General features: G+C 38.8%; 1 protein-coding gene across 1 annotated transcript in view; it reads right to left on the reverse strand.

Moving 5' to 3' along the window:
• Positions 1-8712, reverse strand: part of LOC104508201 (ephrin type-A receptor 3) — a gene marked incomplete at its 5' end in the record, with an annotated part of 48238 nt that extends 39526 nt beyond the window's left edge. The window contains 5 exons of the mRNA XM_010149742.1: positions 358-483; positions 4774-4841; positions 5307-5409; positions 7749-7918; positions 8669-8712. Coding sequence (XP_010148044.1) covers positions 358-483; positions 4774-4841; positions 5307-5409; positions 7749-7918; positions 8669-8712 — 511 coding nt within the window. The remainder of the gene's footprint in view (positions 1-357; positions 484-4773; positions 4842-5306; positions 5410-7748; positions 7919-8668) is intronic.
• Between the last annotated feature and the right edge of the window lie 3872 nt (positions 8713-12584).

Raw genomic sequence — 12584 nt, forward strand, 5'->3', positions numbered from 1 at the left:
TAATAGTCAACAGTCCTTTTAAGGGGAAAAAAAGAAAACATCTTCACAGTTGATACCATTTTTCTCTGCTGACAGAATTTAAAGACAAACACTTTTCACTCCCAACAATGCTGCATCCAAGTGTGGGCTGACGGGTGTCCTTTGAAAAAGTGTCCCGCTATCTGCTTTCTTTGAGGAAAGCAAATAGAACTGTGTGCCCTTAACTTTTCATAGGCACTGGAGTCATCTGTAAATATGACCCACTAATTTGAAGACTTCAGAACTTTTCTTTCCAGTCAAAAGTAAAAATCTCAAAGATGTAAAACAGTATATAGAGCAAAAAGTTATCTACAGTTCAATATATCTGATGGTCATTACCTGCTCCAACTACTTTATCAATGGATATATTGGAAGCATCTAGTTCCTTGGCAAATTCATGCACAGCTTGATTGGGATCCTCATATGTATGCGGATCTACGTAAGTTCTCAGGCCTGGGAGTTTTACTGTGTAAAAAAAAATTCAGAGAGAAAATAATGTTAGACAGACTTCATTAATCCTTCTAAAGAAAGCTCATGAGACAATAGAAATCAAATCAATAGAAGGTATACTGCTTCTTCACATAAAATTGCTTTTGATAGGTCTTCAGGAATCTTAATATAGAGTAAAACCAGAGACACTAACGTACTTATTGCACAGAAGTCTGAAAATTTATTTTAAATATGTCTACACTTGCCATATTAAGCTGCTTTTCAAATATTAAAACAGTAAACCCTCCCAGCTGGCTGAGTTTGGGTGCTGCCTTATATTATCCCTTTTAAGGTGACAACAAAGAGGCAAGGAACAAAATGTGTGATGCTACAGTCAAACTGAAACATTCTTAGGAATATATTAAGGAGAGCACATTAACTCAAACTTTTTCTTTCTGAGTCCTCCAACAGGATGCATAAGAAAAGAGGATTATACATGAACTAATGCCCCTCTGCCAGTACACACACAAGGATGGCAGCTCTTATCACTAAAGTCTGGTTCTAAGTTACCTTAACATCCATGTTTTGTTCCCCTCTACAGTTACCTGCCCAAGGACTGTTCTGTTTGCCCAGGGCAAGTGCTAGTTCAAATGACTGAATGGTTTTAAGGCCAGTTTCCAACTCTCCACATCTCTTCCTCCAGCAGGACATGGAGAGGGAGGAGTATATTATCATTCCCAACTTTTCTCTCCAGCAAAGAAGCTGAAGGCAAAGTGTAGCCTCATTCCCCCTCCCTAGCTCAAGGCCCTGCCTGTGCTTGTACCCAGCACTGTGCGTGCCCGCCTCTGTGTCCATTTCAGAACACAGACATGTTAACAAAAAGTGAAATAACTGCTAGATCCAGCTTGAAGTTTTCTGCTTCGCACAAAAAACCTGCATTCCTGGACATGTATTCTAGCTTTTCCTAACTGTACCAGTTGGTCTCATAAAAGACATTAACTCCTCCTACAAACACTGCCATAACCCACTCAGGAATATCCTTTCCAGCGTGGCATTATTACAATGCACCAATTTTTTGACTGCTACAATAGTTAAACCTTTTTTGTTGGGGTTACACAGATGGGAAAGAAATACCTTTGGATCATTAGTTAGAGCACACCATTGTTTTGTCAAACAATCCCCAGTGTATGTAAAAAAAGGAAAAAAAAAATCAATTTTACGGCAATTTACTGCCCTCAGAATTGACAAAGAAATGATAAAACTGAGTTCCCAAGCTAATTGCCCCGAAAACAATGCAAACTAAGAGCCGTGTTCTTAACACAAGGGCTGCGTGTTCGCAGCATTAAATGCCAACTGTGTTTCCTTCAAGAGCCTTATGATTACAGAATTACTTGCAAGTAAAACAGAAAGTAATTGGCTGTATATTGCTGTTGGTTAAAAATCTTGTAAATGCTCCTTTCCGTCCATTTTGAATGTACATTGCCGGCTCCCTCATACCCCCAGTAAAAATAACAACAATTAAAAGCCTCTGCACTGTGGGGTTTTTGGCTGCAGATTTTTAACACTGACCCCAGAGGTTCCCAAGATCAGGTGATGGTGGCTGCAAGGAGAATAATCCCTTCACGCCAATAATTAAGGGCAGCCTGTATAGTAACTGGGTTCTGTCATGAAAAACAGATAATAAACACATGCACATGTGTTAAGCTGTACTACTTTACAGCTCGTTCTGTGCAAACATAATAATTTACATTTTCATTTTAACAGCATGAATTGCCCTAAAGGTAGCAAAAAAATAAAAAGGGCCTAGCCAAAGGAGGCAAAGGGAGAGGATCTGAGGAGGTGAAACATTTTTGCTCCTTTGAAGTACCATTATAGGATTTGTAATAAGGCTGCAGGGAATAGTTCATGGCTGGAGCCTTTTTTAAAGTAATTCAGAATAAACTGACTGAAATAAACCAGCTGCTGTATTTAAGATGCTGAGAGTTTACGACAGCCACGGAAGTTACTTTATCCTTTTTTTAGTTCACAGGAGCAATTTCCTTATTCTTTGAGAAAGACTGTAATTTAGCTGAATAAAGTTTCAACAGCCACACACGTACATACACACAAATCCTAAAAGATAAATAACTGCAAAATCAATAAATCAATTTAAGAATTTCTAAGAGAAATACCACGTCCAGCATTGGCTCTGTCCGTACTACACAGTGAATCAGCATGGCACTGCTCAGAAAACAGTACATAAATATCTAAAGCCAAATTAAAAGCAATTTAATCCACAGGAATTTAACAGCACTGACATACTTAAGAATAGCGATTGCAACTTTCCATTGTGTGGGAGTACGGAGAGCAAATTCCGACCTGTTATTTGTCTGCGACACCTTTTTTACTGGCTGCTTTTATTTTATAACCTCATTAAATTTGGATGATGAAGCATTAATTCTATGGGCCACATGTAACCGTAGATTTTTTTTGAGACTGGTTGGTTAGCGGTTGTTGGGCTGCACGAAGCAAACCCGCTGGTACACAGCCTGTGTATCCCCTGACAGTGCAAGGGAAGCAGCACACGTGTTGTGGATATCCAGGCTCGCGGCTCTCTGGAGATAAGGAAGGGCTCAAACTTATAATAATAATAATATGAACAGTCAGAGAACAGTTACTCCATTGTCATGGGGATTAGGAAGCAGTTCTAATTTCCAACTACTGCAGGTAAATCCCTCATTAAAATGTTAATTTGATTATATTTGGTGGGGAGGCATCTGATTATGGTACCAACAGCTCTTTCCTTGCAGATGGTACACCACCACTGCTGTGTGCAAAAAACACGCGTAGATTAACCTTACAGCATGCAAAGCAATAGAAATATATGGTTCAACACGGTTTACACGGTGTAGAAGGATATTTATCTGGAGCTGAAATGGTTTAAAAGATAAAATACAGATTCTTATTAAAAAGATGCTCATTAGACACCAGGAATTCTGTGACTGAAAAAAAGAATTTCCAGTCTGGATATTTATGAAGGGCTGTTTATGTGTTTTTCTTTGCCCTGTAAGGATGAATAAATATCCAAAATGCAGTGATAAAAACCCCCAAGAATCCCCTCCCTACTCCTGATGAGGAATATTAAACTATCACCTTCCTCTCCCCTCAGCTTCTCCTGCTCCTAAACTAATTTATTTCTATTTTAAATAGAATGGAGCCTTGACTGTGATCTAGTCTTCACGACCCACAGCTCCTCTGATGCAGAAAAGTGCTGCAGGGTTAAGCACACTGCAGAGACGATCCAGGATGAGAGAAGAGCTGAAATACTGCAGGACAACATTCTCCTCCAGACACAGGCCATAGCCGGCTACTTCTTCCTGGTAGCCAGGACATAGGCCTGGGATCAGCAAATCAACACTTCTTCCCCTGATCATCTAGATGGGATCTTGCTCCACATTGCTCCTTTCACAGGGCACAGCCAAATGACCCAGAGTAGCCATGAATAAAGTCCCATTTAGTCTTATTAAAAATAGGTATGCAGACATTGGGAGTAGATAGGTTTTGGGTTGGGCCTTTGAACATGTTTCAAAAGTAGCTCAGATTCCCCGGGATGAGCAACACCTCACATCCTTAACATCTCACGTCCTATATACAATTTTTGTGATACAAAGACAACTTAAGTCAATAGAGAAGTTCTCTTCTTACTCCTGCATGTGACCCAAAGAAAGCATAGACATATTCATTCTTGAAAATGGGTAATCAGGACCCGAACAAAACATGTTTGTAAACAGAGCTGGATTTTAAAAAAAAAAAGTATTAATTAGTGAGATACTTGTTTAGTAGTTATTCCTAATTCAAGAAACTACTCCAAATCACTCAGAATAATTCCTAAATAAATTATCAGTAGGTCAACTTTGTCAAGGACGCAGTTTTCACAGTCACTTCAGCAGTCCTCAAGACAGGTTTCATTGATTTTATATTTTGCTTTGAGAAAAAACCCTGTCATTTCTTTAACTTCATACAGCTGATAATGAGGAAGTAGAAGTTACACTCTGCATTTCAGTAATACACAGCAGAATCAATTTCATATTGCTAACCACATGCATTGTTTGAACACAGACAGAGATGTTTTGCTCATTACTAACCTGGACACAGATGAAAGAATTTGAAACAAAGAATAATTGTTTGGGGAAAATCTCCTTACCCACAAGAGAAGAGATAATTCTCTTCCCAATTTCACCTTGATTTAAGTGAGGTATGACTTTTTTTTTTTAATTTGAAAAATACCAGTTATCTAGGGGATGAATTCAACAGATCTGGAAGCATTAAAAGGCTTCAGTAACTTACAATGGCCATTCCCAAAATGCAGTCTTTTTTCATCAGTGCCGTGTTTAGACTTCTTGTATCCACAGAATCTACAAGGAACAGAGAAAAAAAAAAATTAATACAGAGAATTTTATATGTTAACTGCAGGTGGAAACAGAATAAAATGTTTTCCCTCCACAATTAAATGCCTGTTTGAAAGTTTAATGATATTTACATTCTCTGTGCCCTATAGAGGCATGTTATGTTCTCAGGGAATTTGAGGAAATTGGCTAATGAGAGGATTTGTTGATTTTTGACCCCTACAGTTTAATTTTACAGTTGCCTAAGAATGTGTTTATAGCATTTTTTAACAACTGCTGCATGATTTGGGCTGCTAACGTTCACGGGCTCATTACCGAGCACGAAGCAGTATTGGGAGCTCCTGGGCAGCAGACAAAGGAGAAGGCGCAAACCAGCCATGCTACTGCCTGACGCCACCCAATTTGCCATACTCATCAAGGCCCCTCGGGGAAACGGAAGCAGGAGTAAATGTGCAAACCAGACGACAAACTAACCTCCCAATCAAGACGTACACCACAACTGTGAGGAGAATAATGGCCACTGCCGCTGAAATGGCAATCATTACGACCTGGCTATTCTCACTGGAAATGGAGAATGCTGGAAAGTTAACACAAAAATATATAAATAACCCCCCCACACACATAATGATTACATCACAACTGACACTCATATAGGGGAACAGACAGATTAAGTCATCACTATATAGCATTTGGTCTCCTGCCAAATACTTCATCTACTAAGTAATTTTTCATCAAACAAATAAATGGAAGGAAAGAAAACAAAAGACTCTGGCCATCTTCGACAATTTACCGAAGTTGTTTCTGCTGCTGCTGATTTTTACTTTTGCTGATCACAATGACTGCTGTTAAAGTGATACTTTATATATAAATACATATGGAAATACAAACATACATACCATAACATACATACATTTTTTTATGGTCAGTAAGGAATTTTTCCTTGGCAAGAAATCCCAACCAGTCAATAATTATCACCCTTACTCTCACTTCCGTATGATGAACGTCCTTTAATGAATTAAGCTTCCCAGTCAAGCTTGACAGTATCCCCGTGAAGGTTGTGAAAAGCCAGGGCACACAGAAGCAGATAGGACTATCCATGGTTAATCAATGACTAGAGGAGAAAGAAGGGCTGTTTCCTTGCCTTATGTTGGATGCTCCCCAAGCTCCGGTGCGCTGACTGCTACACAATGACAGGGCACCTTTAGATCTTAGGTGTTAAGGACAATCTTCAGCAGACACCTATCGAATTTCACTGAGAAGAGCAGAATTAGGCTCCTCAGCACTATGCTTCAAGTGAGCTGCCCAAAGCCAGCTGAAAGCTAGCACTCCCGGTCCCCACAAATTAGACAGTTTGTGCCCATGGCTGCTTGGAGTCACACCATCCCTCCCCTGGGAAGAAGCCTCTGCCCATTACAGACCTACAGCTGCACTCGCGTGGTTATGATGACTTGGCAATAGAACAAAGTTATGCGATTTGCTGTCCCTCTGTGTAACTTGTACACTCATTGCTGAGGTGTGAACCACTATCGCCCGTCTCCTTCCACATTTTCAGACAGCTACTTTTTTCCTTTTTTTTTAATGTAACTTTGCAGAGAAAACTCATTAACCTCTAGATTATGAAATTCATTATCACTGCAACTGATTTTTTTTTCTCCTTGCTGTAGTTGTTTGTCCTGTCGCAAGTTCCAGTTTCATCCAGTATGCAAAAGCTGCATGTCACCGTAACAGCGACTTGTAACTGTTCTTAGACAAGAAGCCTGTTTGCCTTTCAGAATAAGAGCTGAGGTGGGAGAGGAAGAAGTGGGGATGAAATACATAACATATCTCAAAAATACATGGAAGCCAAGTGAAAGACTATTTGCCTTGATACTATTCTTCTTGATTAAAAATTTGTTGCTTTTAGCAGAGCGCTTCTGACACCATGGGTTCTCAAGCCTTATGATGAGTACATGAATAATCCGTATGAGAGTGTATTGGAATTACAGTCCTTAGTTGTGTTCTAACCAACAGCAGATACGAGGCTTCTGTGAAAGCCTGACCTTCCAAAAATCAGTCTTTGGTTACACATCATCGGTAACTGGGTAACTAAGCAAAGGCTGACTTTTCAATGCATTAAGCCACTTTCAGCTTCTAGCAAAGAGAAGGTCTGATTTACTGTATCGTACCAAGTGATGAGAAAGTAACATTTAAGACTATGAGCTCTATTGAGTCTTTTTGATATAATAACAGAACTTGTACAGAAAACTTATAAGGTCATCAGTTACATAACGTTATTACCGAGGCATTAGCGAAAAGAAAAAGGAGTGCCAGACCAGTAAATAACTTCCCCAAGGCCACTCAGAAATGTAGTGACAGAGAGGAGAAGGGACCTAGACAGCGCAACTCCCTGACCAGCTACTCAACCGAATGCCCATCCTTCCCAGCCTAGGCATATTAGTTTAATCTCAAGGCTATGCAGGAGACATCAGCAATGTTACGCAGTAGTGTGGAGAATTAACACACTGACCCACAGGAGTAATGGACCAATATAGTATTAATTCTCTAGGAGCAGGGGTTTATAGACCATAGGGTTCAGGTCACAAACTTGGAACACCACGAGGCTGTGAATCTGTTTCTCTATCAAACTTCCTCCGTTGGCAGGAGCTGTGGTCTAACAAGGTATCGATTCTGGCATGAGGCAGAGGTCGAGTAGGGAATGGAAGAAAATACCACCTGTGATAGTTCTGGTATACCCTTTATAGCATGTTTCAAGTATAAAAATAAATTATAAAAGTTATATAGTAACTCTACCCAGAAAAAAACCATCATAAATAGCTGATTCACATTTACTAAACCAGAAAATGAGCAAAAGCATGCATTCAAATCAGTCAGAAACTGGGCAAGATGTTAGTATAAGCCATTTGAACAAGTACATACAATCTGGACTGGTTTCAAATTCAAACTTGCGGCTGTTTGTCCCATATCCAGCTGCAGTTCGGGCTCGAATTTGGAAGACATAGGTGGTATCAGGTTTGAGGCCACTGATGGTAACATTGGTGCCTTTGGCTCTCAGAATAGTATAGCTTGTCTCTTGTTCCTGCTTTTGGGAAAAGAAATTATCAGATTAAAACCACACCCTAAAAAAAACCCATAAACGAGAGGTGGTTGGTATAAAATTACTACAAATCACCTGGAGAGCACAGACATAAGTTTTTTAATATTTATAGCTTGACAAATGCTTGCACAGCCATACATTTTCAATCAGATAAAAGTCTTTGATTATCAAGAAATCTAAATCATTAGAGCTTCTACAGACTTATGCTGTAAATCGAATACTAGACATGCTGAGCATATGACATTTCATTAAATGGCTTTGCATCATTTTGTCCGTAGTCTGTAATGTAGGACTAAAATGAAGATTAACATATTTTAAAAAACATAAAACAAGTTTGCCTACTGCACTGAACTGGAAGTTGTAATGGGCCTACTTAGACATTTTAGGGCCCTGCACAGCTATTGCAGGATGTGTTTTTACTGCCTTGATTTTTACAAGATGGTGTTTACCTTTACAACAGCCAAAGAGAAAGTCCACTCGGGCTCTTCACCTCACCTCTGTGAACAGGCAACTATAACTGGTTTGCTATTATGGTATAAAAACCAGGAGATTGATGCGTTCACCCTCATTTGGGGAAAAACCCACTGAACTTGCTCCTGGATTAAGTCTTGGGCTTTAGGAGCCAGAAAGGAAATGTGTGAGTAAGGTATGTGTCCAGTAAAAATGATATACTCACAAACACACTGTTTAACAGTCACATATTTCTGACATAATGACTTTTTATATAAAAAAAAAAAATAAGAAATAAACCATTTTGTAATTTAGTAAGTTTGGATACCCTTTACACTGTAAAAAGCTAATTCTGATAAAAGTATGTCTTAGTCCCACTGTAAGCACACAGTCTGAAAATTCAAGCATGTATTTGGGCCCTGAGGTATTGCTGATTTTACTAAAGCCATCCTATACCAAAAGGTTTCCTAAAAATGGCAGCTGGAATGGCCTCAGAAAAAATCTTGGACCGCAGCCATACATGTAGGGAACTAGGCAAATCTCATCTGTTCAGGCTTGTAACGATGAACTTTTTATTCTAGAGGTGGTGGGAATTTCACATGCTGCCCTTTTACTTTGCACACTCTGAAATACACCAGAACCATTGAGTTTTGCCTGGTTGAAAGCAGAATCTGAGTTAACGTATGTCGGATTCAAACAATCTCACCTAATTCCCGCTATGTCTTATCGCATTGCACTAGCTTGCAAGGTACTGACCTTTTAACTCTGACAACACCAGAGTGCAGATGCACAAGTACAGAGGTCGGAAAATACTCAACACACTCAATTGTTAAAGCCATCTTAGCTTCACATGAAAATTTCAAGTGACTAGAACTGTTTTAGTGTGCTTGCTCTACAGCGCTGTCTAGAGTAAGAAAGTTAGGTTTATTCTAAGTTAGTAGGTTGGCATCAGAAGATGTTCATTTTGGTGCTACAGAAGCCAAAATACCCTGTTCTTGGCAGTCTTTGGTATAGAGAGAAACAGGAACATTTACACCATAGTTAGGGAAATTGCCAGAATCTCTACATAATATTCAACATTCTGCACATGAGTAATCACAGCGAGGAAGAAGGGGGGGGAAAAAAAAAAAAAGGCCAGCAGCTGAATCTGTGCCTGAAAGTTACCAGCCAGAATCAAAACCTCAAATAGGCTGAGTTGGATCCAGTCTTCAAAGAATGACTATAGAAATGTTTACCATGGCCCATTTTCATTGCACACCATGAGTGAAAAGTAAATCGGGATTGGACCTCTTCATGGTTTCACAGTACTTCTTTGAAAAAGTTTTCTGTTATAAATTTGGGGGGGAAACCGACAGTTAGGCTTTCTAAGAAGCTAACAGGTTTGTGTAAGATTTTATTTATTTTTTAACTACAAAGGCCTAGTATTATAATTTGCTGGCTTTCCTTATCTCATCATTCAGTTGAATGTAGGTAACTATTTTAATTTCCAAGACATAATAATCTTGTCTTTAAAACACAAAATCTTGTGTGTATGCTGTGACTGGACATCCATTTTGATCTCACTTCAGGCTGCTTTTATGAAATGCAAACATTTCCTTCATGCGCAGATACATACGTGCAAGGGAAAATACAGTGACGACCCTGTCTGTTAATAATCCGCAATGGAACTTGGAAAATAAACTTTTAAAACAATGGTATGGAGGATGTCATGGTATCTTAGTTTATGGTAAGCTTTTTACACACATATTTTGTAAGTCATTTTTTACGTTACTAGTAATCAAATCAGTGAAACACCACATAAAAGCCCAAGTTTATCTTTCTTGGGGATGAAGGAAAACTTCAGAGATACAGCACTATAGCTGCCATAAGCAGAAGGAATATACAAAAAGGAGAGTCAGACTTTGCCAAGCAGAACTTTAATCAAACACTCCGTTTGATGATAAATTCGAACTTGGATGCACAAAGCGTATTCTTCCTGAATATTTCTGCATAGTTTACCAGACACAATCTTTACGGGGAAGCAAATCCCACTACTGTTAGTGTCTCATTTGCAAATGGCATTTTATAATTTTAAACTATGTTATACAAAACACATATTTTGGATACATTTAACATTTATAGTGGCAGTACTAGAGCGAGTGAACGGTATGTCCTTTCCCAGATATGCACAGTAAGTGTTTATATGATATGAGGAAGAACATTTTCTCCATCAGCTGCACGTATGCTTGAGAGGCCAAAACCAGACTATACATCTTTGGGAGGAACCCACAGTCCCGATACTGCTTCCCTTTATTGCCAGGGGAGAACTCTTCCTCCAAACCTCCTGAAGTACATGTGGCTTACCTACCCCCAAAACCCAGACCAATAAGAGTTTAAAAACAATGAAGTACATTTGCATATATTTTACTTTTTCAGTCTCAGAAAGAGCACAAACTAGATATGATTATCTGTTTGTTGGCTTTAACCAGTCTACTGAGCACACAATTTCAATCATGGCAAAGGGAAATCTATTGCAGTACTCTGAGACCGCAATTAAATTTCACTCATTGTTTACAACAGACTTCAACTTAATAAACTGTGTGGGATTTAGTTACCATAATTGTAAGCCACATATTTAAATGAAGCAATTAATAGTTTATGTGTGGTAATTAGGAGATGGCTTTTTTCGTGTCTTTGCATGACAAGATACTCCTTCCAGAGAACATAATTACATGAGCAAGGACAAAGAGGAAACAAAATGTCTGCTTGAGTAAGAAAAAAACCCACGATTTTTGTTACGTGTGCGCTTTGACAGCTGAGACACTTAAAATACAGCACAGCATTATATGGATGGACTAAACCCGGGTATCATTTGGAAAACTATTAACTTAACATATAATGTTATGCCCTACCATAAAATGAATGCTAGAAGTTTCAAACAGTGTTCTTTTGAAAGAGGATTTTATTTCTTTTAAATGTTGTGAATAAAGAATAACTGTGGTCCCATAAACAGGCCCTATAGATTTTTACAGAAAATACAATTCTATTCCAAACACTGAGTCTGAAAAACTGTTACTCTCAGTTGATAACGTTATGTGTTAAAATCCCATAAGTTCATTCCAAAAAGTTATAACAGTTTCCCAAAACTGTAGCTCCCGATTTCTCTTGGCAGATCACATAAAACCTTAGTGTATCTTGGTTACACAAGCACAACCACTGGTAAAAAAAAAACCCAAACATGAATAGGTTAATTTGTTACCCTTGCAAAAGAAAATATTTTCCACGTGCTTTATACCAATAATGCATTAGAAAAACTATAGGATATCATAATTTAGATACAGGATGTTCTATTTTTATTCCAAATCTATTCTAACATCCTGAATATCAGTAAAAGGCAGTAGTCAAAAATATCACATATTCTTTGAAATTTAAGAACAACTTAAAGTAAAAAGAAGTGAAAAAATGTAAAAATAGCATGGAGGTGTATGGCAGAAGTGGCTGACCTATATTACTCTATTAATGCCATATTTATTTCTAAGAGTATTAATTTCTAAGAGAATACGAAAGGTACAGCAAGTAAAACCAAGCAGGAGGGAGAAGAATGGCTCAACATAAATCACCCATCAGGAATCAGGTACGACTTGTCAGAAGAAATACCCAGATTCCTAACCGAGGGGTTTATTTCCTAGCAGCTGACACTTAACAGCAGTGGGGCTTTTGATGAGCACAGCCAAGATGATTTCTGAAGCAGAAAATCAAATGGACCGGACCAATTGAAAAAGAAAGCTCTCTTCTCAAAAGAGGAGGGCAGCAGGGCTGCTTAGAGATCTCAGACTGAAAAGCAGCATCTTCCAAAGGTGTTTGGAGAAGAAACAACGAGTAACAGAGTCCAGCACGGGCTGCTCTGACCTCAGGTAAGTTTAACATGTACAGAGTTGTAGTTTTCAACCTTTCTCAATTTACAGACCCGAAAAGGGCAACGGATTACAGCCTCCTGACAATAGGTTTCTTTTTCTTAGTTGCCTTTCATAACCCTGAGGAATAGGCTTCCGACTCCCCAAGGGGCTGCAGACCACACATTAAACACACTGGTGTCAGAAGATTGTTTTGTAAAACCCCTTTGCTCTAAAAGGTCTGGCTCCTATTGTCAAGCAGTTGGCTCTTTGGTTTAAGAAAGCTGTCTGGTGCACACAAGCTCTTGATCACAGACTTCAAAGGGAAGAACCACA

Source organism: Eurypyga helias, unplaced genomic scaffold, assembly GCF_000690775.1.
Source record: "Eurypyga helias isolate BGI_N326 unplaced genomic scaffold, ASM69077v1 scaffold11234, whole genome shotgun sequence".
Taxonomy (NCBI): domain Eukaryota; kingdom Metazoa; phylum Chordata; class Aves; order Eurypygiformes; family Eurypygidae; genus Eurypyga; species Eurypyga helias.